The sequence below is a fragment of the Aureococcus anophagefferens genome, assembly GCF_000186865.1.
Source record: "Aureococcus anophagefferens unplaced genomic scaffold AURANscaffold_19, whole genome shotgun sequence".
NCBI classification, from domain to species: Eukaryota; class Pelagophyceae; order Pelagomonadales; family Pelagomonadaceae; genus Aureococcus; species Aureococcus anophagefferens.
In genome coordinates, this window is record NW_008705579.1 from 507,095 (window position 1) to 530,529 (window position 23,435).

At 74.0% G+C, this 23,435-nt stretch overlaps 5 protein-coding genes across 5 annotated transcripts; 2 read left to right on the top strand and 3 right to left on the bottom strand.

The window, feature by feature from the left end:
- Nucleotides 1-5,842: 5,842 nt before the first annotated feature.
- AURANDRAFT_17788 (hypothetical protein) lies at nucleotides 5,843-6,010 on the bottom strand (the record flags this gene model as incomplete). Its single annotated transcript, XM_009041210.1, has 1 exon — nucleotides 5,843-6,010. A coding segment is annotated over one exon (168 nt), but the record flags the coding sequence as incomplete, so codon positions are not given.
- Nucleotides 6,011-7,405: 1,395 nt separating this feature from the next.
- On the bottom strand, nucleotides 7,406-14,084 carry AURANDRAFT_10368 (hypothetical protein; the record flags this gene model as incomplete). The annotated part of the gene is made up of 2 exons (XM_009041209.1): nucleotides 7,406-7,936; nucleotides 13,683-14,084. Coding segments are annotated over 2 exons (933 nt in total), but the record flags the coding sequence as incomplete, so codon positions are not given.
- A 4,075-nt stretch (nucleotides 14,085-18,159) lies between these two features.
- On the top strand, nucleotides 18,160-18,777 carry AURANDRAFT_30106 (hypothetical protein; the record flags this gene model as incomplete). Its single annotated transcript, XM_009041158.1, has 1 exon — nucleotides 18,160-18,777. One exon carries the CDS (start codon nucleotides 18,160-18,162, stop codon nucleotides 18,775-18,777), a length of 618 nt encoding a protein of 205 aa, XP_009039406.1.
- Nucleotides 18,778-19,942: 1,165 nt separating this feature from the next.
- Nucleotides 19,943-20,731, top strand: AURANDRAFT_66093 (expressed protein; the record flags this gene model as incomplete). Its single annotated transcript, XM_009041159.1, has 1 exon — nucleotides 19,943-20,731. One exon carries the CDS (start codon nucleotides 19,943-19,945, stop codon nucleotides 20,729-20,731), a length of 789 nt encoding a protein of 262 aa, XP_009039407.1.
- Nucleotides 20,732-20,750: 19 nt separating this feature from the next.
- On the bottom strand, nucleotides 20,751-21,166 carry AURANDRAFT_30104 (hypothetical protein; the record flags this gene model as incomplete). The annotated part of the gene is made up of 2 exons (XM_009041208.1): nucleotides 20,751-20,903; nucleotides 20,999-21,166. The coding sequence occupies 2 exons, from the start codon at nucleotides 21,164-21,166 to the stop codon at nucleotides 20,751-20,753; spliced, it is 321 nt and encodes a 106-aa protein (XP_009039456.1).
- Between the last annotated feature and the right edge of the window lie 2,269 nt (nucleotides 21,167-23,435).

Consider the following 23,435-nt stretch of genomic DNA (forward strand, 5'->3'; position numbering starts at 1 on the left):
ACGGGGATGCGCGCCTTGGCGATGGCCTTGCAGAGGTCGGGCGCGCCGTTCTCGTGGTACGACCGGAGCGGCTCCGCGCGGAACGTGTGCAGGAACCCCAGCGCCGTGCCCTTGCAGCGGTACATGAGCTCCGCGGCCTTCAGGCCCGACGGCGCCGCGCCGCTCTGGAGCTGCTCGCGGCAGCGGTCGAGGAGCGCGGGCACCTTCTTGAGCACGACGCCCTTCCCGAGCGGCTTCACGAGGCACTTCGGCAGCTTCCGCGCCTTCTTGACGCTCTTGAGGCTCGCGGCGCTGAGGCCGCCGAGCACGGGCGACACCATGGCGAAGGTGACGACCTTCTTGGGGTACTTGGCGGCGAAGTGGGCCGCGACGAGGCTCCCGAAGCTCACGCCGATGACGTGGACCGCCGGCGCGCCCAGGCGCTCGAGGAGCTCGCCGATCTGGCGCGTCCAGAGGTCGGGCCCGTTGTCCTCGAAGGCCGTGCGGTCGCTGAGGCCCACGTTGAAGCGGTCGAAGACGATGACGTCCGCGCCGTGCGCGGCCGCGAGCTGCTTGGCCATGTTCTCGTACATGAGGCACGCGCCCGTCGCGCCGGCGCAAAGGAGCACGGGCTTCGTCACGCGGTTCGCGCCCGATTTCGGCGCGAGGACGCGCGCGAAGCAGACGCCGTCGACGAGCGTGAACGTGTCGCGGACGGGCACGCGGAGCAGGCCGCGCGCGGCCGCGGCCGTCAGGTCCTCCCGCGGCCGGCCGGACGCCGCCGACGCGTCGCCGGGCGCGACCTTGCCCTTGGCGCCGGGGGGCGCCGCCGTCGCCGCGGCGTCGGGGTAGCGGATCCAGCTGAGCACGTAGCCGTTGGGGCCGAAGTGGACCTGGGCGGCGCGCGCGTGGGACGCGCCCCGACGTCCTCTCGGTGCCTTTCGACGAGCGATCCTCTCTCGGAGCAACGCATGGGCGAACCGTCGAGTCGAAGCATCTCCGCCCCGAAGCGGACCATCGTCGTCGTCGCGATGTAGCAGACCAGGATGAAGCGCGCGGCCGGGTAGGCGTCGCGGAGCGCGTCCACGAAGTCGGCGACGAGGTCCGCGCGGCCCGTGTGCTGGACGACGAAGCCGACCTCGGCGCCCCGGGGCACGCGCGCCTTGACGAGGTCGAGCGCGGCGGCCCGGATCTTCGCGACGCCCTTGGCGCCCGTGCCCTTGGCGAACTTGCTCGGCTTCTCCGTCTGCGGGCGCCGGTGGTAGACGAACTCGAGGCCGATCTTGAGCCCCACGGTCTGGACGACCTTGATGAGCGCCGGCGGCAGCTTGAGGCGGCCGCCCTTGATCGCGTAGTCGAGATTCGGCGCCGCGGCGATGCACGTCGCGCAGGGCTTCAGCGCGTCCATGCGCGCGGCGACGTCCACGGCGTCGGCGCCGCTCCCCGCGAGGCGCAGGGCCTCGAGGGTCATCATGCCCAAAGCGCCGCAGACCATGTCCGTGTCGTAGACGACGACGCGGCGCCGCTGGTGCTCGTCGAGCCGGTCCATGGCCGCGTCGAGGTTCGCGCGCGTCGCCTTGGACACGAGCATGCAGTGGGTCAGGACCAGCACCTCCTCGACGCCCGGCGCGGCCAGGAGAGCGGTCAGCGCGTCGACGTAGGCCTGGCTCCGCGCGGCGGACGTCGACACCTGCAGGTCCTTGTCGAGGCGCATCCAGTCGCAGACCTCCTGGGAGTCGACGTCGACCTTGTCCTCGTAGCACTCCTCGTTGACGATGGTCAGCGTCGCCACGACTTTGAGCGTCTCGGGGAAGGCGTCGCGGAGCCGGGCCATGACCTCCACGGGTAAATCCGCGAGCGACGACGCGAGGATCGCCGTCTTCACGGGGCCCTTGGGCGCGCAGACCTCGTCGAGGTACGCCGACTGCGTCGACGCGACCTGGGCGCTCATGTCCTCGGCCTTTTCTTTCAGGAGCGCGCCCGTCGCGGAGAGCTTGCGCGCGGCGGCGAAGACGACGCCGGGCTCGTGCGTGTGGATGTGGATCTTGCCGAGCGTGCGGCCCCCGGGCCCCTCGACGACGAGCGGCACGATGGACGTGCCGTGGTCCTCGACGACCTTGACGAGGTCCGCCGCCGCGACGCCCGCGTCGAGGTCGAGGACGAACTCCGTGCAGTAGCGGCCGAGGGCGACGTCCTCGGAGCCGTCGTGGTCCGCGGTCGCGTCGAAGGTGTCGGAGACCTTGAACTTGCCCTCGTCGGCGTCGCCGGCGTCGTCGCCGGCGCCGCCGCCGGCGGCGAGGGCCGCGGCGCCCCGGAGGAAGTAGGCGAAGCCCTTGGCGCCGGAGTCGACGACGCCCTTGCCCTTGAGGATGAACTTGCCGTCGACCTCGAGCTTGTCGGGCGTCTCCTCCGTCGCCGTCCACGCGCTCTTCGCCCAGGACGCGACCAACGCGCCGAGGTGCGACGCGTCGAGGTGCTTCGTCGACTCCATGACCACGGACGGTAAGGTGCCCTCCTTGCACTCGGCCACGGACGTCATCATCTCCGCGCCGACGTCCTCGAGCGCGGCCTTGAACTCCGCGACGTCGAGCGCGTCGCGCGCGTCGCCGCAGCGCTCGCCGCAGCGCCGGCTCAGCGACCCGAAGAAGAAGGTCAGGATCGTGCCGCTGTTGCCCTGGGCCGTGAGCACGCAGGCCTCGGCGACGGACGCCGCGACCTTGGCGAGGCTCCGCTCGCCCGACGCGCGCTTGAGGCCCTTGAGGATGCCCTTGCCCGCCATGGCCATGTTCGTGCCCGTGTCACCGTCGGGAATCGGGAAGACGTTGATCTTGTTGAGCTCCGCCTTGTTCGCGATCATGTGCTGGCAGCCCGCCCGGACGAGGGCCGCGTACTCGAGGCCAGACACGGACCGGCAGGCGCCGGACCGCAGCCCCTCGACGGCGGCGTCCTCGTCGCCGCCCATCGCGCCGCGGCGGCCGGAGGAGGCGTGTCCTTACCGCGCGGAAAGAAACAGAGTAACCTTGGGAGAGCCCATGCGGTTTCGTTCTAACAAAGAGCGCCGCAGTGCAAGTTGGGGGCCCTATTTGCTTTCATGGGTGGTTGAACCCAAGGTGAAGCTCGTACGCGCCGATGTCGTACTACGAGAAGGCCTTCGCAGCCCTCCTCGTGACGTCTCATGCCGTCGCCTTCTCCGCGCGCGTCCAGTCCACAGCCAGACGACGCGTCGCGGTCTTCTCGTCCGCGACGGTGCCCGTCTTCACATCGGACCTCGACGCCGAGGGCCTCAACGCCGACGCCGGCGTGGCCATCAAGCCGTCGCCGGGCAAGGGCTTCGGCGCCTTCGCGACGCGGTCCTTCGAGAAGGAGGAGATCGTCGGCGACTACGTCGGCGAAAAGCTCACGCTGCGCGAGAAGGACGCGCGCTACCTCGGCCGCGAGCAGAACTGGCGAGACAAGATCTGGCTCGCGTCGCGAAGGGCGCGCGGCGTCACGGCGTCGGGCACCTACATCTTCCAGGTCGACGACGACCTCTTCGTCGACGCGGAAGACCCGGTGCACGCGAACTGGTGCCGCTACATAAACCACCACAACGACCCGAACATGCGCGTCAAGTCGCTGGCCTACGCGTTCGGCGGCGAGCCCCGCGTCTGGTTCGTCGCGACGCGCGACATCGCCCCGGGCGAGGAGCTCTCCTTCGACTACGGCGACGAATACTGGGTCGAGACGGACACGCACGTCGTCGACCAATAGGAGGCGTAAAGTTCAAATAAAGCGACACATCTCGTCAACTTGACGCTCGCGAAAAGCCACAGCCGCACATCGACGGCAGCCACGCCGCGCGCGCACGCCGCAAACCCGCGCGCCCTCGACACAGACACGCACAAACTCCCGCCGCGCCGGCCGCGACCATGGCCGCCGCCGAGGGCCCGCGCGCGCTGCTCAACTTCGAGGTCGTGCTCCTGCGGAGCTCCACGGCCGAGCCCTGGGGCCTCCAGCTCGAGTACCAGCTCTTCAAGGCGACGGAGGCCGGCGCGGCGAGCCCGCACTGGGGCTGCTTCGTCGTCGCGGACATGCGGCCCGGGTCGCCGGCGGCGCGGGAGCGCAAGCTCCGGGTCAACGACACGATCGTCGGCGTCGACGGCGCGGCCGTCGCCGCGGCGTCGCGCGAGGACTTTGCGGAGCTGCTGAGCCTGCTCCACGGGCGGGGCCGCGCCGTGCTCCTGACCATCGCGCGCGCCAACGAGGCGCCGCCGCGCCGGAGCGTGCGCTTCGACGGCGACGACGAGGGCGCGCGCGTCGTCGTCGCTTCGGTGGACGACGCGCGCGGCTCCGTGTCCGTCGAGATCCGCGGGCCCTGGCGGCCCGCGCTCACGGGCGGCGCGCCGACGAGCGCCGAGGCCGAGCCGGAGACGGCCGACGCCGGCGGCGCGCCCGAGGACGAGCCGCCGCCGGCCTGCGCCGAGCCGGAGGACGCGGTGCCGCCGGATTTCGAGGCCCGCGCCGTCGCCGGCGCGCTCCTCGACGACGCCTTCGACGCGGACTTTGGCGCGGACTTTGACGGCGCCGAGTTCGCCGACTTCGCGTCCGCGGCGCCCGAGGACGCCGTCGCGGCGGAGCGGGCGCCGGAGCTCCGGGCGCCGGAGCCCGCGGCCGCGCCGGCCGCGCCGCCGGAGCCCGAGGCCGCGACGGAGCCCGCCGCGGCGCCCGAGGCCGACGCGCCGCCGGAAGCGGCGGAGCCCGAGGCGCCGCCAGAGGCGCCGCCGGAGGCGCCGCCGGAGGCGCCCGAGGCGCCGGAGCCCGAGGCCGCGGAAGAGGCGGAGACCGCGGCGCCCGAAGCGGCGGAGGAGCCGGAGCCCGAGGCCGCGGAAGAGGCGGAGACCGTGGCGCCCGAAGCGGCGGAGGAGCCGGACGACCAGCTTGACTTGGAGGCGAAAGCGGCGCACCGCGCGGCGCTCGACACCTACACGCCCGAGCCAGAGGCGGAACCCGAGGCGGAACCCGAGGCCGAGCCGGAGCCCGAGGCCGAACCGGAACCGGAGCCTGAGGCCGAACCGGAGCCCGAGGCGGAGCCCGAGCCCGAACCCGAGCCCGAGGCGCCGGAGGCGCAGCCCGAGCCGGAACCGGAGCCGGAGCCCGAGGCGCCCGCGCCCGCGCCCGAAACCCCCGAAAGCCCCGAGGCCCCCGAGCCGAGCGCCGAGGACCTCGCGCTGAGCGTCGCCTACCGGCTCAAGTTCGTGCCCCTCGACGACGACGGCTGCACGGGCGCGCGCCTCGCGGGCTTCATCCCGCGCGCGGACGGCGGGAGCCGCGCGGCGCGCTACGCGCCGCCGCTCATGGTCGGCGACGTCCTCGTGGCCCTCGACGAGGCGAGCGTCGTCTCCGTGCCCTACGCGGACATCCTCGCGGCGCTCCGGAGGCCGCCGCCCCAGGCGCTCCGCTTCGTCCGCGTCCCCGAGGAGCCGCCGGGCGCGCCGTCGTCGTCGCCCGCGAGCTCCGCCGCGTCGCCGCCGGCGCGGAAGTCGTCCTTCTCCTTCCCCCCCTGGCGGCGGTCGCCCTAGGTCGTAACTAGAGGTCGTAACGGCGCGGGAGGATCCCGCGGTGTCGCGTCGCGGGAAACAGCTCACGCGGACGACGCGGCGCGCGGCACCTCTCGCGGCGCCTTGGTCCGCGCCGCGGCGGCGACAAGGAGCGCGACGCCAAAGACGGGCACGGCCGCCGCCGCGACGCGCCCGAGGCCCCGGGCGCCGTCCGCGAGGCGCCAGGGCCCGCCGTGGACCGCGACGAGCGACGCCGCGCCCGCGTCGCGGCTTTGGACGTCCGCGTTGTCCTGCCACGTCGGCGAGTTCGGCACGCCCCAGCCCCCCGGGTGGACCCAGGTGCAGTGGGCCTCGATGAGCCCGTCGTTGAGCCCGCGCCGCACCTTGGCGAAGCCGTTGTCGCCCCAGTACTCGCCCCACGAGTTGCGGATCTCCCAGTACGCGCCCAGCTCGTCGCTCTCGCCCCAGCCGACGACCTCGATGACGTGGTCCGTGTCGTTGGCCCGGCGGTCGCCGACGGGCGACGCGGGCACGAGGCCGGCGCGGTAGCGGAGGTACGTCGTCGCGTCGACGTTGCACGTGATCGGCCCCGCGCGCGCGATCTCGGCGCGCATGGCCTCGGCCGCCGCCGCGGCGCCCACGTCGAAGGCGCCGGGCAACCTGCCGTAGGCGGCGACGGCGATGCGCGGGTAGGGGCTCACCGCGCACGTGTCGTCGCCGCAGCACGCCGCGTCGAGCGGCGCGTCGCCGGGCACCTGTGTGGAAAGCAAATCTTCAATCCGACTTCAATGTGCGCGTAATCGAACGATTTGGACCAGACTCTTTCGCTATGCTTCGAGGACTCGACGAGAGCAATCGATTCGTCCAAAAATCAGCCGAATCGACTTCGATTTGGCCGAGCTACTAGTAGAGAATCCTGAAGTTTGGTGGGGACCCCCCGAACCAGTGGTTGATTTCCACACAGCCGGGCACGGCCCAGCACTCCGTCTCGGAGCCGTCCTCGTTCGACGGCATGCAGTTGCGGCAGATCGTGTCCGGCGCGCAGCCCAGGCCGTCCGTCGCTAGATAGGGAAAGCAGCCCGCCGCGGGGACGCCGCCGAAGCGCTCGACCCACCGATAGACGCCCGCGGACGACCCGCCCGTCGCGCAGCTACCCGCGACGCCCCAGCCCTCGTCGTCGCCGCCGCAGTTGAGCATGACCTGGATCGCCGCGACGAGGTCCGGCCCGTCGAAGGCGTCGCCGCCGGACCGCAGCGCGAGGTACCGCGCGATCTTCACGCGATCCGCGAGCGCGTGGAACGACGCGAACGCGAAGCACGCGCCGCAGTACTTGGGCACGTGCTGGTTCATCGACGCCACGAGCATGGAGCCGTAGCCGGCGATGCGCCGCCAGCTGAAGGTCTTCGGCAGCGTCGCCGACGGCGGGACGGGCAGGTCGGAAGCGGCGAGCAGCACCTCGGCGCGCTCGTCCTCCCAGGCGATGACCTGGCCCCGGGCGTCGCAGCGCGCGGCGAGCAGCGCGAGCATTGCCAAAATGCGCTTCATTGCCATTGCGTTGCGCGCGTGCACCGAGGTTGCAGCACCACCGCTTGCGGCGCGATCGACGGCGAGCTTCTAAGCTCAGATTTCCACACTCTTCACCCTGTCAGGCTTCTTGAGTTCAAGGTACCGACGTCCCGCGCCACTTCCCCGGGCGAACCCCATTCGGGCGCAATTATCGAATAATAATAACAATAATAAATAGTCCAACGTGCAGTTCCCTAGGTCGTATAGTAGCTCTCGGGGAGCGCGTCCGCATCGAGCCCCATGGCCAGGAGCGTCGTCGCCGGGGCGTAGTCCTGGTTGTCGCAGCCGTTCTCGTACCACACCGTCGCGTCGGCGTCCGCGAGGGCCGCGAGGACGTCGAGGTCCGCGTCGCCGTCCATGTCCGACGCGACGACGTAGCGGACGCCGTCGGCCGTCGTCGACACCATGTGCTCGTCGAAGCCCATGGCGCCGTCGTTCTCGTACCAGGGGATCTCGCCGCCGTCCTTGTTCGCGCCGATGACGTCGATGTCGCCGTCGCCGTCGAGGTCCGTCGCGAAGACCGTGTACGCGCCGTCGGCCTCGTCGGAGATGACGTACTTGTCGAAGTCGCAGCGCCCGTCGTTGTCGTACCAGACGAGCTGCGACGCGCCGCGGACGGCGACGAAGAGGTCGACGTCGCCGTCGCCGTCCGCGTCGCGCGCGACGACCTCGCGCGGCTGGATGAGCTCCGTGTCGACGACTCGCGGCGAGAAGTTCATGTCGCCGTCGTTCTCGTACCACGTCACGGCGTAGTCGTAGCCCGTCGCCACGAGCACGTCGAGGTCGGCGTCGCCGTCGATGTCCGCCGGGAAGACGCTCCAGGGGCCCGCGAGGCCCGTGGCGACGTAGGACTTCTGCCAGCGGGCGCCGGACCCGCCGCGGCCGGAGAACCAGAAGACCGTGCCGTCGGCCCAGGCGCTCGCGAGCGCGTCGGTGTCGCCGTCGCCGTCGAAGTCCAGGACGACGATGGCCGTCGGCGCCTCCTCCGCGTCGAGCAGGAATTCGTAGAAGCTCATCTGGCCGTCGTTCTCGAAGACGCGGGTCGCGTTGTCGCCCCAGGACACGGCGAGCACGTCGAGGGCGCCGTCGTCGTTGACGTCCCCGTAGGCCGCGAAGGCCGCGGACATGGCGCTCGTCGTGATGAGGTGGTCCGAGAAGGCCTGCGCGCCGTCGTTCTCGGACCAGGCCAGCGTGTTGTCGTGGAGCGACGTCGTGAGCACGTCCATGTCGCCGTCCTGGTCCAGGTCCACCCCCCAGGTGAAGGACGGGGACTTGACCGCGTCGTCGACGACGTGCGCCGAGAAGTCGAGCCCGTGGCCGTACGCGCAGCGCTCGACCGTCGGCGCCGCCGCGGCGCGCTTCGTCGGCGCGGGCGACGGCGGCCGCGCGGCGGCCGTCGGCCCGGGCGCCGGCGCCGCCGTCGGAACCTGCGTGAAGCCGCCGGCCTCGTAGAGCCCCCGGATCACGGACGTGTCCAACGCGGCGCCGTAGGCGAAGAGGTCGTCGATGGCCCCCGTGAACGGGAACACCTCCTTGCCGCCGACGCGCAGACTATTCGTCGTGGGGGTGTCCAGCACCGCGGCGCCGGCGGCGACGACCTCGCCGTCGACGTGGAGCCGCCAGTCGACGGACTCCTCGTAGACGATGGCCACGTGGTGCCACTCGCCGGCCGTGACGTTCGTCTTGTTGACGGTCGCGGAGCACGTGCCCTTGAAGGCCACCTCCAGCGCCTCCTCCTCGAAGCCCGCGCGGAGGCCGAAGTGCTGGCAGTTATTGTCGCCGCCGCCGATCATCAGGATGTAGGCGCCGTCGTACGCGTCGATCCGCAGCCAGGCGCCCAGCGTCCGCGACTTGGAACCCGTGAGCTTGGGCACGACGTCGTCCATCTCGAAGCCGTGGAGGCCGCCGAAGAAGCGCGCGGGCGTCCCGAAGGGGCCCGTCGTCTTCGACGAGCCGTAGGTGTCGCTGATCGTCCAGCCGTTGACGACGTCCGTCGTCGACTGGCCGTAGCCCGTGCCCGTGCCGTCGTCGAAGTCGAAGAAGAAGAGCACCTCCGACGTCGGCGCGGGCGACCCCGACGGCGCGGACGACGTCGGCCGCGGCGACGGCGCGGGCGAGGGCACGCGCGTCGGCGCGCCCGTCGGCGCGAGGCTGCAACCGCAGGCGGCGCGGCACTCGTCCGCCGCGACGGCTCCGTCCCAGCCCACCGTGGCGCAGCGCAGCCCGGGGCTCTCGCCCACCCAGGCGCAGTCGCGCGAGGGCTTGCCGTCGACGTACCACGCGGCGCTGTCCTCGCAGCCCGTCGGCGAGGCGCTCGGGCGCGGCGTCGGGGCGAAGACGGGCGCCGCGGTGGGATTGCCCGGCGCGACCGTCGGGGCCGGCGATGGTCGCGGCGTCGGTCGAAGCGTCGGCGTCGACGACGGGCGCGGCGTGGGCGTCGGCGTGGGCGCGAAGACGGGCGCTGCCGTCGGGTTTCCTGGCGTTGCTGTCGGGGCGGGCGATGGCCTCGGCGTCGGCGCGGGTGCGGGGGCGGACGTCGGCAGCGGCGTCGGCTTCGGGGTCGGCGCGAAAACGGGTGAAGCTGTCGGATTTCCGGGCGTCGCCGTGGGCGCCGGCGATGGCCGCGGCGTCGGCGCGGGTGCGGGAGCTGAGCTCGGAAGCGGCGTCGGCTTCGGGGTCGGCGCGAAAACGGGCGAAGCTGTCGGATTTCCGGGCGTCGCCGTGGGCGCCGGCGATGGCCGCGGCGTCGGCCCAGGTACGGGCGCGGACGTCGGCAGCGGCGATGGTCGCGGCGTCGGAGAAAAGACGGGTGCTGCGGACGGGTTTCCTGGCGTAGCCGTGGGGGCGGGCGACGGCCGCGGCGTCGGTCCTGGTGCGGGGGCGGACGTCGGCAGCGGCGATGGCCTCGGCGTGGGAGAAAAGACAGGTGCCGCCGTCGGGTTTCCTGGCGTAGCCGTGGGGGCGGGCGATGGCCGCGGCGTCGGTCCTGGTGCGGGGGCCAACGACGGCAGCGGCGATGGCCTCGGCGTCGGAGCGAACACGGGAGCTGCTGATGGGTTTCCGGGCGTCGCCGTGGGCGCTGGAGATGGCCGCGGCGTCGGTCCTGGTGCGGGGGCGGACGACGGCAGCGGCGTTGGCCTCGGAGTCGGAGCAAAAACAGGTGCCGCTGAGGGGTTCCCGGGAGTGGCCGTCGGTGCTGGCGAGGGCCTTGGTGTCGGCGCGGGCGCTGGAGCCGAGCTTGGAAGCGGCGTTGGCCTCGGAGTCGGAGCGAAAATAGGTGCTGCTGTCGGATTCCCTGGCGTAGCCGTCGGCGCTGGCGACGGCCGAGGCGTCGGTCCAGGCGCCGGAGCCGAGCTCGGAAGCGGCGTTGGCCTCGGGGTCGGAGCGAACACGGGAGCTGCTGATGGATTTCCAGGTGTCGCGGTCGGCGCGGGCGATGGCCGTGGCGTCGGTCCAGGCGCGGGAGCCGAGCTCGGAAGCGGTGTTGGCCGCGGCGTCGGAGAAAAAACGGGCGACGCTGTCGGGTTCCCGGGCGTCGCCGTGGGTGCTGGCGATGGCCGAGGCGTCGGCGCGGGCGCGGGGGCTAACGACGGTAGCGGCGTTGGCTTCGGCGTCGGCTCGAAAACAGGTGCTGCTGTCGGATTCCCTGGCGTAGCCGTGGGTGCTGGCGAAGGCCGCGGGGTCGGTCCAGGCGCGGGAGCCGAGCTCGGAAGCGGTGTCGGCCGCGGCGTCGGAGAAAATACGGGCGCCGCGGTCGGATTGCCTGGCGTCGCCGTCGGCGCGGGCGAAGGCCGAGGCGTTGGCGCAGGCGCCGGAGCGATAGTCGGCAGCGGCGTTGGCCTCGGCGTCGGAGCGAAAACGGGCGCCGCGGACGGGTTCCCAGGAGTCACCGTCGGCGCGGGCGACGGCTGGGGCGTTGGTCGAGGCGTCGGCGCGGACGACGGCAGATGCGTCGGCCTCTTGGTCGGCGTCGAGCTACACCCACAAGCGGCGCGGCACGCCTCCCAGGCGATGCGGTCGTCCCATCCCTTGACCGAGCAGCGCGGGGGGTGGTTTTGCACCCAGCTGCAGTCTTTCGCGGAATCGCCCGTTTTGTACCACGCGTCGTCGTCGTCGCAGCCCGTCGGCGCGCGGCTCGGCATCGACGTTCTCGTCGGCTGAGGCGTCGGCCGCGGCGTCGGCGCGAAGACTGGCGCGGCCGACGGATTTCCAGGGGTAACGGTCGGCGCCGGCGACGGCTCCGGGGTTGGTCGAAGTGTCGGCGCGGACGACGGAAACGGCGTCGGCCGCGGCGTCGGTGCAAAAACGGGCGCTGCGGATGGATTCCCCGGAGTCACCGTCGGCGCCGGCGACGGCTCCGGAGTTGGTCGAAGCGTCGGCACGGACGACGGTCGCGGCGTCGGCCGCGGCGTCGGCGCGAACACAGGCGCTGCGGATGGATTGCCCGGAGTCACCGTCGGCGCCGGCGACGGCTCCGGAGTCGGTCGCAGCGTCGGCGCGGACGACGGTCGCGGCGTCGGTCGCGGCGTCGGTGCAAAGACGGGAGCTGCGGATGGATTGCCCGGAGTCACCGTCGGCGCCGGCGACGGCTCCGGAGTCGGTCGCAGCGTCGGCACGGACGACGGTCGCGGCGTCGGCCTCGGTGTTGGAGAAAACACGGGAGCTGCCGAAGGGTTTCCAGGGGTCACCGTCGGCCAAGGCGACGGCCCCGGAGTTGGTCGGCGCGTCGGCGCGGATGAGGGACGCGGCGTCGGCCGCGGCGTCGGCGCGAAGACGGGCGCCGCCGACGGGTTGCCCGGAGTCACCGTCGGCGCCGGCGACGGCCGCGGCGTCGGAAGCGGCGTCGGCTTCGGCGTCGGCGCGAAGACGGGAGCGGCCGAGGGGTTGCCGGGCGTCGCCGTCGGCGCCGGCGACGGCCGGGGCGTCGGCCGCGGCGTCGGCGCCGCCGACGGCGCGCCCGACGGCGCCGGCGACGGCGCGAGCGTCTTCGTCACGGTCGCCGACACCTCGCAGATCGCCGTCGACAGCTCCTCCTCCGCGAAGGACTCCTCGAGGCGCGCCGCGTAGAGCGCCGCGACGTCGTGCGCGGTGATGCCGTAGGTCTCCGCGAGGTCCTCGACGGAGACGACGACGCCGTAGACCTCCGCGGCGCACGCGTCCTCGAGGCGGCGGCCGCCGGGCGCGGCGTCGTCGCAGGTCATGTTCGACACGCTCGCCGGGTCCACGGCGAGGGCCGCGGCGACGAAGGCCTCCGCGAGCCGCTCGCCGCCTCCGTTCGCGACGCCGTCGCATCCCAGATCGTCCGCGGCGGTCCACGCGACCTCGATCGTGACGAAGGCGACCGTCGGCGCCACCGTTGGGAACGCCGGCGCGGCCGCGTCGTCGTCGTGCTTCGCGAAGAGGTCGACGCGCGGCAGGAGCAGCCACAGCAGGAGGCCGAGGAGGACGACGATGAGCACGCACGGCACCGCGAGGAGGCCGCTCGAGACGCGGCGCGTCCGCGTCCCCGCCTTGGACCGGCGCGGGTAGCCGCCGTAGGCGCCGAGGCCGTAGTCGCCGAGCACGCCGTCGCGCGGGTCCGGCGCGTCTCGCGCCGGCGCCTCCTTCCTCGCCTGCGCGACTTCGACGATGTCGACCTCGAAGCCGTCCGCGTCCGTCAGCGCCACGGACTCGTCGTCGGCCCGCTGGGACCCCGGCGAATCGTCCGGCTCGGCTTTTTGCGTGGAACACAGGAATTTGGTCGTGCAGACCATGCTCCAGCCATTCTCGTCCTTGGCCTCCTCGCGTTGGAAGAAGGCGCCGTCGAAGAAGCCGTCGCCCTCCCGCGACATGGCGGCAACCCGGTCACCGCGGCGGCTCGGCGGACGGCGCCGTGACCTGCCGCGCGACGCAGCTCGCGGCTTTCGGGAGACACATCGAATCGCAAAATAGAAAATTCAACAACGCCGATGAAGCTGGACGTGAATTTTACTCCGCGCCGCCCTCTGGCCACCTCCCCCGCCTCCGCGCCGGGCGCGCACCCCCTGTTCGACAGTGCCATAGAAGCTGGGGATGAATTTAGTCCACGTCGTCGTCGTAGCCCTCCGCCTCCGCGATGATGGTCATGAGGCTGTCCGGCGCGGAGCTGGCCTCGAGCCCGAGCGCGAGGAGCGACGTCGCCGGCGCGTAGTCCTGGTTCTCGCAGCCGTTCTCGTACCACACGGTGCAGTCGCGGCCCGCGAGGGCGGCGACGACGTCGAGGTCCGCGTCGCTGTCCATGTCCGCGACGATGGAGTAGCGGACGCCGACGGCCGTCGTCGACACCATGTGCTCGCCGAAGCCCATGGCGCCGTCGTTCTCGTACCAGGGGATCTCGTCCTTCTCCTTGCTCGCGCCGACGACGTCGATGTCGCCGTCGCCGTCGAGGTCCGTCGGGCAGATCGTGTAGGCGCCGTAGGCGTCGTCCGCGATGACGATCTTCTCCCAGTTCTGGCGGCCGTCGTCCTCGTACCAGACGAGCTCGGAGGCGCCGCGGACGGCGACGAAGAGGTCGACGTCGCCGTCGCCGTCGCCGTCGCGCGCGACGACCTCCCGCGGCTGGATGACCTCCGTGTCGACGACGCGCACGGCGAAGGTCATGTTCCCGTCGTTCTCGTACCACGTCACCGCGAAGTCGTAGCCCGTCGCCGCGAGGACGTCGAGGTCCGCGTCGGAGTCGATGTCCGCGGGGAAGACGTTCCAGGGGCCGGCGAGCCCCTCGGCGATGTAGGCCTTGGCGTAGTACGTGGCCAGCTCGCCGTGTCCTTCGAACCAGAAGATCGTACCCTTGTACCACGACGCCGCCAAGACGTCCGTGTCGCCGTCGCCGTCGAAGTCGAAGACGACGACGTCCGTCGGCGCCTCCTCCGAGTCGAGCTGGACCTCGAAGAACGACATGGCGCCGTCGTTGACGAAGAGCCGCGTCGTGTTGTCGCCCCAGCTCACGGCGAGGACGTCGAAGGCGCCGTCCTCGTTGACGTCGCCGTAGGACGCGAAGGCCGCGGACATGGCCGTCGACGTGAGGAGCCGCTCCGTGAAGGACTGGTTGCCGTCGTTCTCGGACCAGGCGACCGTGTTGTCGTGGAGGCTCGTCGTCAGCACGTCCATGTCGCCGTCCTGGTCCAGGTCCACGCCCCAGGTGAAGCTCGGCGACCCGATCTCGTCGTCGACGACGAACTCGGCGAAGTCGAGGCCGCGGCCGTGGGCGCAGTGCTCGACGCTCGGCGCCGGCGTGCCCCGCGCCGTCGGCGCCGGCGACGGCGGCCGCGTCGCCGCCGTCGGCGACGGCGCGGGCGCGGCCGTCGGCGCGTAGGTGCGGCCGCCGCGGTCGCGGAGCGCGCGCACGGCGTCGGCGTCGAGCGCGGCGCCGTAGGCGAAGAGGTCGTCGACGGCGCCCGTGAGCGGGCTGGCCGTCGTGCCGCCGACGACGAGCGGCGCGGCGCCCGCCGTGTCGAGGACCGCGGTCCCCGACGCGGCGACGTCGCCGTCGACGTAGAGCGTCCACGCGGCCGCGCCGTCGTAGGCGACCGCGACGTGGTGCCACCGCCCCGCGGCCAGGCCCGCGTCCGCGACGGAGACGGCGCAGTCGCCCTTGAAGGCGAGCTCCAGCGCGCCCTCGCTCCAGCCCGCGCGGAGGCCAAAGTTCTCGCACGCGGCGGCGCCGCCGCCGATCTCGAGCGCGTAGCCGCCGTCGAACGCGTCGATGCGCAGCCAGGCGCCGAGCGTCCGGGGCCCCGCGCCCGCGAGCGCCGGCGCGACGTCGTCGAGGGCGAAGCCGTGGAGCGCGCCGAGGAAGCGCGCGGGCGTCCCGAAGGGCCCCGTCGTCCGGCTCGAGCCCGACGAGTCGGAGATCGCGTGGCCGTTGCCCGACGCGTCGACGAACGCGTCGCCGTAGCCCGTGTCCGTGCCGCCGCTCGGGTCGTCGAAGTCGAACCAGAAGAGCGCCTCGGACGTCGGCGCGGCCGTCGGCGGCCGGCTGCAGCCGCAGGCGCCGCGGCACGCGGCCGCGGCGACCGCGCCGTCCCAGCCGACGGCCGCGCAGCGCGGCGGGTGGCTGCGGACCCAGTCGCAGTCCTTCGAGGGCGCGCCGTTCTTGTGCCAGGCGCCGCTGTCGTCGCAGGCCGTCGGCGCGGCGCTCGGCGCGGCGGCGGCCGTCGGCGCCGGCGACGGCCGCGGCGTCGGCCCAGGTGCGGGAGCCGAGCTCGGAAGCGACGTCGGCCCCGGCGTCGGCTCGAGCACGGGCGCTGCCGTGGGGTTCCCGGGCGTCGCCGTCGGCGCGGGCGTCAGCCCTGGCGCCAGCGCCGCGCCGAGATCGCCGGGATCGCCGGCCGCCGGCCGCGCCGCGCGCGTCGCGAGGACGGTCGCCGAGACGTCGCAGATCGTGTCGAGCTCGTCGTCGGCGAAGCTCTCGACGAGGCGCTGCTCGTAGAGGCCCGCGGCGTCGTCCGCGGCGTCCGCGGAGACGAGGTCCCGGACGACGACGACGACGCTGTAGCGCTCGACGGCGCCCGCGCAGCGCCGCGGCGCGGCGTCGTCGAGGCGCCGGCCGGGGACGACGGCGCAGGTGACGTTCGACACGGCGATGGGGTCGATGGCGAGCGCGAGCGCGACGTAGCGCGCGTCGACGGCGCCGCCGCCGCCGAGCGGGACGCCGTCGCAGGGCGCCGCCGACGTGCCGTTGGCGACGAACCCGGTGCCGTTGGCGACGAGGGTGCCGTTGTCCGCGCTGGTCCACGCGAGCTCGACGGCGACGACGGCGGCCGTCGGCGCGGCCGTCGGAAGCGCCGAGGGGCCGACGGGGTCGTCGTCGTCGCCGGCGAGGTTCAGCTGGGGCGCCACGAGCCAGGCGACGGCGCCGAGCATGGCGACGACGACGACGCAGGCGAGCGCTTGGAGGATCGTGGCGCCGCCGCGCGACTTCGAGCGCCGCGCGAGCGCCTCCGAGGATCGCCGGAGGAAGCCCCCGCCGTATTCGCCGAGGCCCTACGAACCGGAACGTTTGTCGAAGGCAACAACGAACGGAAGGACGCGGAACGCGCACGAACTCGTCGAGCACGCTGCCGCGGGGCTTCGCGGGCGACGCGGCGTCGACGGCGATGCCGACGATGTCCACGCTGACGGCGTCGCCTCGGATCGCTTCCTCCCGCTCGCGGACGGCGACGGGCGTCGCCTGCGGCGTCGCCGGGCCCGGGCCGGTCTCGACCGGCGGGCTGTCCGGCTCGGCGCGGGCCCCACAGAAGAGGTTCGGCGTCGGCGCGGAGCAGATGAGTTCCTCGTTGGCCGTGCAGAGCAGCCCCCAGCCATCGTTGGGCACGAGCGGCTCGTCGAAGAAGTCGCCGTAGTCGAAGTGGCCGTAGTCGAGGACGCCGTAGCTTTGCTGCGCCTCCGGCATCGTCGACACGCCGCTACGTCCGCATATGCGAGCTCCGACAGACCATATGCGAGCTCCGACAGACCATCGGGCGTTTCAAAAAGAACGGAGCCGGCACCGTGTGACCTTTACCCGACGCCTCGGCGGCGCCGCGGCCCCGCGACCCCGCCGCCGTCGTCGCCGCCGTCGGGCTCGTCGCGGCCCTTGGCGCCCGCGGCGCGCGCGGCGGCGCCCGCGCGGAGGAAGGCGACGTTGGCGGCCGTCGCGAAGACGGCCGCGGCCGCGGCCGGCGGCAGGGCCGCGTCGACGGCGTCGACGGGCCGCCGCGCGTCGGCGCGGAGGCGCGCGTAGGGGAAGAGCGCCGCGGCGCCGGCGATCGCCGCGAGCGCGAGCGCCTCGCGGGCGAAGGACCGCGGCGGCGCGCGGCCCCGCCGCGCCTGGAGGGCGACGAACGCCGCGGCCGTCGCGGGCAGGAGCGCGCCGAGGAAGGCCGCGGCGCCGACGTCCGGCGGCGCCTTGGCGAGGCAGGCCGCCTGGCACCCGACCCAGGCCCGGGCGACGGCGGCGCCGACGGCCAGCGCCGCCTGGCCCGCGGCGGCGTCGCCGCCGGGCGCCGCGCGGGCCCGGCGCCGCGGCGCGCGGGGCCCCGCCGCCGCGGCGGCGGCGCACGCGAGCGCCGCGATGAGCGCCGGCGCGCCGAGCACGGCGACGGCGACGCGGCCCGGCGACGGCGCCGCGGCCGCGCCGCCCGCGGTGGCCGCCGCCGCGGCGCGCGCGGCGCGCCAGCGGCCGTGGAGCGGCAGCAGGGGCGCCGCCCACCAGGCCCAGGGCACGGCGGCGTCGCCGAAGGCCAGGCGTGCCAGCGACGCGGCCCGCGACGCCTCCCAGGCCGGCGGCATCGCGTTCGCCGTCCGGACGAGGCGCGTCGCGGCGCCCGGCGCGCCGTTGAGCAGCAGCAGCAGCGGCGACGCCGCGTAGCGGCTCGGGAGCCGCGCGCAGCCGCCGCCGCAGGCCGCGCCCGCCGCGGGGTCGACGTAGGCGCACGCCGCGAGCGCACGCCCGAGCGGCGGTTCGCCGCGGGCCGACCGCGACACGACGACGGGCCCGCCCGGCGCGCTCGAAGCGGCGGCGCCGTCGTGGACGGCGCAGTAGCCGCATTTGCAGTCGAAGAGCGCGTCGACGTCGCCGGCGACGGCGAGGCTCGCCGGGTCGACGACGACCGCCGCCGCGAAGCGGCGGAGGCCCCGCGCCATCGCCGCGCCGAACGCCGCGCGCGACGCGCCGCCGCGGCCCGCGACGGGCACGACCTCGTAGCCGAAGCGCTCCAGGGCCGCGACCCAGCCGTCGCCCACGCGCGGGCCGACGAAGGCGACGAGGGCGCCGCGCGTGCCGTAGCCGCGCAGCGACGCGCCGAGCGCCAGAGCGCCGACGCTCTCGCCGTCGGCCTCGACGACGACGACCCAGGCTTCCTGCGCCGTCGTCGCTGCGACCAGCGCCGCCAGCGCCGCGGCGAGGCGGCGGCGCATTCGAGCGCTGCAGTGCGACGCTTGGGTACTCGATAGCGGCCCAGATCGATGGCGCGGCAATCCAGCAGCATGAAGTCGTTGCAGGAAAGTTGACGGCACTGACCGCAAATCTCGCGACTTCCTCGAGCCTTCCGCGGCGGCAGCCTTGTCGAAGCACACTATGATGCCCGCGCCGCTGAAGATCGTCATCGTCGGCGACGGCGCCGTCGGCAAGACCTGCCTGCTGAAGAGATTCACCGAGGGCCGATTTCCTGAGACCTACGTGCCGACGGTCTTCGACAATGCGGAGGCGGCCCTCACGCTCGACGACGGCCGCGACTGCCTCGTGTCGCTCTGGGACACGGCCGGCCAGGAGGACTACGCGCACCTGCGCAGGATGAGCTTCCCGAACGTCCACGCGTTCGTCGTCCCCTTCTCGTCGACGCGCGCGTCGAGCTTCGACAACGTCGTCCGCACGTGGCTGCCCGAGTGCGCCGAGGCCGACGCGACCGCGCCCGTCATCCTCGCCCGGACGAAGATCGACCTGCCGTCGCGCGTCGACCACGCCATGGGCGCGGCGCTCGCGCGCGAGGTCGGCGTCGGCTACGTCTCGACGTCCGCGCTCACGGGCGAGGGCGTCCGCGAGCTTTTTCACGCGGCGGCGCGCGCGGCCCTGGACCAGCGCGAGCGCGCCGCGGCGCGCCTCGCGAAGCGCACGCGCTTGCGACGGGCGCTCTCCTACCTCGGGCTCTTGAAACTGCCCGGGGCGCCGCGGTCCCCCCTCGCGGCGGGGAGGCTATGATTGTTGTAGCGCGCTCCGGTGGACGGGGACGCCGCGGGCGCCGTGGGGCCGCTCCGACGCGCCCTCGGCGTGGGCCGCGAGGGCGCCCCAGAGCGCGTCGACGCCGGCGCCCGTCGTGCCGCAGCACGGGAAGACGGCCGCGGCGCCGGCGACGTCGTCCTCGACGACGCGCGCGGCCGCCGCGAGGACCGGCGGCGGGAGCAGGTCCCCCTTGGAGAGCGCGACGATCGCCGGGACCGGCGCGTCGCGCGCGGCGAGCGCCGCGAGCCAGTCGCCGTCCAGGCCGCAGAGGCCGCGCGTCGCGTCGACGACGACGACGGCCGCGGCGAGCGGCGCGCGCGCGCGCACGTACGCGAGGCCCGCGGCGTCCCAGCGCCGCTGCTCCCGCGGCGCCGCGACGCTGAAGCCGTAGCCGGGCAGGTCCACGAGGTAGCAGCGCGGCGGCCTCCGGTCGACCTGCGGGGGCGGCGGACGTCGTCGAAGAAGGCGGCGCGGCGACGCCGGCGGCCGACGCGGTACCAGTCGATCGTCCGCGTCCATCCCGCGCGGTCCGACACGGCCGCGGCGCCCCGGGCCGGCGCGAGGCCGCAGAGCGCGTTGAGCAGCGTCGACTTGCCCGCGTTCGCGTGGCCGACGAGGCAGACCTCGGGCAGCGCGTGCTTGAGCGCCGGCGCGCGCCGCTCGTCGTGCTGCGCGGCGACCTTGACGGCGTCGAGCGCGGGCTCGCGCCGCCGGAAGGCGCCCGCGGCGCCCGCGCGCCGCCGGCCGAGGCCCAGGGCCTTGATGTCCCGGAGCCACCGCCGGTCGCGCGGGCTCGAGGTCTCCAAGGCCTCGAGGCGCGCCAGCCAGGCCTCGCGCTCCTCGACGATGGCCTCCGTGACGGAGTCGCGCCGCTCGCGGCGGGATCGCGATATGCGCGTCGCAAAGTGTCGTTGGAAGGTGGTTTTGTGCATCGCGAGGATGCGCGCGCGGGCCGCTAAGATGGCGCTGGTTTTGTGCATCGCTGGGATGCGCGCGCGGGCCGCTAAGACGCGCACATCCTGTGGCAAAAGATAAAAAAGCTGATCTTCGCCGCAACGCCAGCCCGCCCGCGTCGTTGGCGCAAAAAACCAGCGCTGCGCGCGCCGCGGGCGTCGTACCACCACCGCCACACACGACGGACGCCATGGCGCGCGTCGTCGCGGCCCTCGACGGCGGCGACAGCCTCGACAACGAGATTTACGCCCAGAAGTGCGCCGCGGCGCTCGAGGCCCTCGAGGCGGAGCTCGCGGACCAGGACCGGCGCTTCGCGACGATCCGGGAGACGCTGTCGCTCACGGCCGAGTCCCTCGAGGCGCTGTCCGGCGCGGAGGACGCGACGCTGCCGCCGGACGTCCTCGCGCGGCTCGACGAGAAGACCGACGGCCTCGAGGCCGAGGCGTCGCGCGCGCTCGAGCGCGAGGCCGCCGTCGACGACCTCATCGCCGCCGCGCGCGCCGAGGCCGCGGTCGCGGGCGTCGGCGGCCTGGAGCTCGAGGACGACGACGGCGGCGCGGCCGCGGCGGCCGCGCCCGCGCGGCGCTTCGAGCTCGTCTTCGACGGCCCCCTGGGCGTCCGCGCGTCGCTCATGCGCGACAAGGACCGCAAGACGACGCACGTCATCGTCGACGAGGTGCTGGGCGCGTGCCCCCACGCGGGCGAGGTCGCGGCGCTCGACGAGATCGCGACGGTCGCCGGCGAGCCCCTCGACGTCGACGGCGCGGGCGACGACGCGGCGACGTTCGCCGCGGTGCTCGAGCGCATCCAGCGGGCGCCGCGGCCCCTCGCCGTCGGCTTCTACCGCCGCGCCGCGCGCTACCTCCAGGCGAACGTCGCGGCCGCCGGCGCCGCGGGCCGCGACTCGCCCTTCAACGCCGCGGGCGCGCTCGGCGGCGTCCTGACGACGTGCCTCCCCGCGGGCCCCTCCCTGCTCTGAGTAGTAAATTTATCGGGTGCTACTTCGGCAGCGCGGTCTTGAGCTGGAACCCGTGCATGTCCGCGATCTCGTCCTTGAGCACGCCCTGCACGAGCTTGTGCTGCTTGATCGTGTTCAGGCCCGCGAACCGGGGCGACTCGATGTAGCACTTGTACATGGCCCCGCAGCCGCCCTGCGGAGCGCGCGCGCGGAATTCGGGCCGCGACGCACGCGCGGCCGGCGCGCGCGCGCGCGGCTTTCGTTTGCCGAGGGACGCGGCGCGCGCACGGAGACGTCCTCGACGGCGACCTCCACGGCGCCCAGCTCCGCCTTGAGCTTCACCTCCATCTGCTCCGACGGCGTCGACAGAGCCGCCGCGAGCTGGAGCTGGTGCGGTCGTCGCGCTCCCGTTCGCGCGGCCGTTCGCGCCGTGTGTCGCAGCGTCAACGCGAGCATCGTTTTAGAGCGATACGCGTGGGATCGAGTGCTTTTGGTGCGCCGCGAACGCTGGCGCAGGCGCCAGCTTCGGCTGCGCAAGGCGATCAGAGTCCACGTTTGACAGATCATCAGATGTTTGACCAAGCTCGTCGTCGGTGGGGTCGTCCTGCCGCCAGCACGGTCGAGAAGGTTCGCGCGATGGCCGAGGTGATCGACCTCATGGCGAGCGATGACGACAGCGAGGACGAGGTCCAGCTTGTATCGCCACCGGCTGGCGCCCGGCGCCACGCGTCGACGGGCCGCGCGCCGGCGCCCGTCGACCTCGTGTCGCCCGCGGCGCCGGCGGCGCCGGCGCCGGCGCGCGGGCGGAAGCGCAAGGCCGAGGAGGCCGCGCCGGCCATGCGCCGCGGCGCGAAGCCCGCCTGCTGCCTCAACGACGTCGACCAGACCTTCGAGCTGTCCGCGCCCGAGCGGACGGCGCTGCTGGCCGGTATCTTCGGCGCGTCCGCGGCCGCGGTGCACAAGTGGCGCGTCGCCCACGAGCGGGCGCGCCCCGCGGGCGAGACGACGCTCTGGCGCCTGGTCGAGGCCTACCGCGCGCACGCGGGCCCCGCGCCGCTCGACGGCGCCGGCGGCGCCGCGGGCCTGCCGCGGGAGCTCGCGGGCCGCTCCGGCGAGAAGATCACGACGGCGTCGGCCGTCGCCTACGCGCGGCGGCGCCTCGCCGCGGCGGACGCGAAGCCCGCGCACGACGCCGAGGTCGACGCCGTCGTGCCCGCGCCGGACGGCGACGGCGGCGCGCTCCCGTGCCTCGTCTGCATGGACCGCTTCGCGCCGTTCGACGTCGTCTGCTGCGGGTCGCCCGCCGCGGAGCTCCACGCGGTCTGCCGCCCCTGCTTCCGCCAGCTCTGCGTCCGGTTCGCCTCGGACAGGGGCGTCGGCCCGGGCGGCGTCGGCTGCCCGACGCCGGACTGCGCCGCGCTCTTCGCGGCGGAGGACGTGCGCCGGAACGTCGCCGCGCTGGACGTCATGCAGATGGAGGAGCGCGAGCGCGACAGGAGCCTGCGCGTGGCCCTCGGCGGCGCGGCGGCGGTGCTGCGCTGCCCCTGCGGCGCCGTCGGCGCCGTGTCCGAGGCCGACGCCGGCGACGGGCGGGTCCGGTGCCCGGGGGCCGGCTGCGGCGAGGTCTACTGCGCGCGCTGCGGCAACCCGGCGCACCCGGACCGGCCCTGCCCGCCGCCGAGCGACATGATCAAGTGGCTCGAGCGGAAGACGAAGAAGTGCCCCAAGTGCGGCGAGCCCATCGAGAAGAACGCGGGCTGCCAGCACATGACCTGCCGCTGCGGCCACCGGGGCAGGAAAAGGGTGATTCAACGTCGCTTCAACGTGAGTGTTCCGCGCGCGCGCGTTCCGGAAAAAGCATCCACGCTTCGAGACCGTTCCGAGAGATGATCGCTCGTCCAAAAATCAGCCGAAACGAGCGGAAAACGACCGAGATAGGAGCCTTTGAAGTTGGGAATTTCGCACCCTTTTCCTGCCCAGGCGGCCACGACTTCTGCTGGCTCTGCCTGGGGCCCTTCCCGAACTGCAACTGCGGCCACTTCGAGGACGAGTCGCGGCGCGCGGCGCAGGAGCTCCAGCGCCAGCAGGCGCGCGGCGGCGGCGGCGGCTTCGACCCCTGGGGCGGCTTCGGCGGCGGCGGAGGCGGCGGCGGCTTCGACCCCTTCGGCGGCGGCGGCGGCTTCGACCCCGCCATGCTCGGCTTCGACTTTGGCGGCCGGCGCGGCGGCCGCAGCCGGGGCGGCGGCGGCCGGCGCCAGGGCGGCGGCGGCCGGCGGCGCGGCGGCGGCGGCGGCGGCGACGGCTTCCCGGAATACAACCCGGCGGACTTCGAGCGGGCGGCGCGCGGCGGCGGCCGCGGCGGCCACGACTGGGGCGGCGGCCAGGCGCTCGGTTCGGGCCGCCGCCGGAGCTCCGAGGGCTCGGGCCGCCGCCGGAGCTCGGGGTAGCGCCGCGGCTAATCTTCACTCCGCCTACTTGCCCGCGGGCTATGTGGGAGAGCTGCAGCTGCCCAACCGGTGGCTCGTGACGGCAGTTGGCTGCCCCAGCCCAGCGGCGTGTCCGCACCCCCAGCACCCAACACGGCGAGCGCTACAGCAAGGTGTTTGGGGGGGAGATATCCTATGCGGCAAGCGCGCCTCCAAGGAGCCCCTGCTCGAAAAGGGGGGGGGGGGGGCCCCCCCGAAGGGGAGCCCCCCCCGGGAGGTGTGGGGGTGGGGGGGGGGGG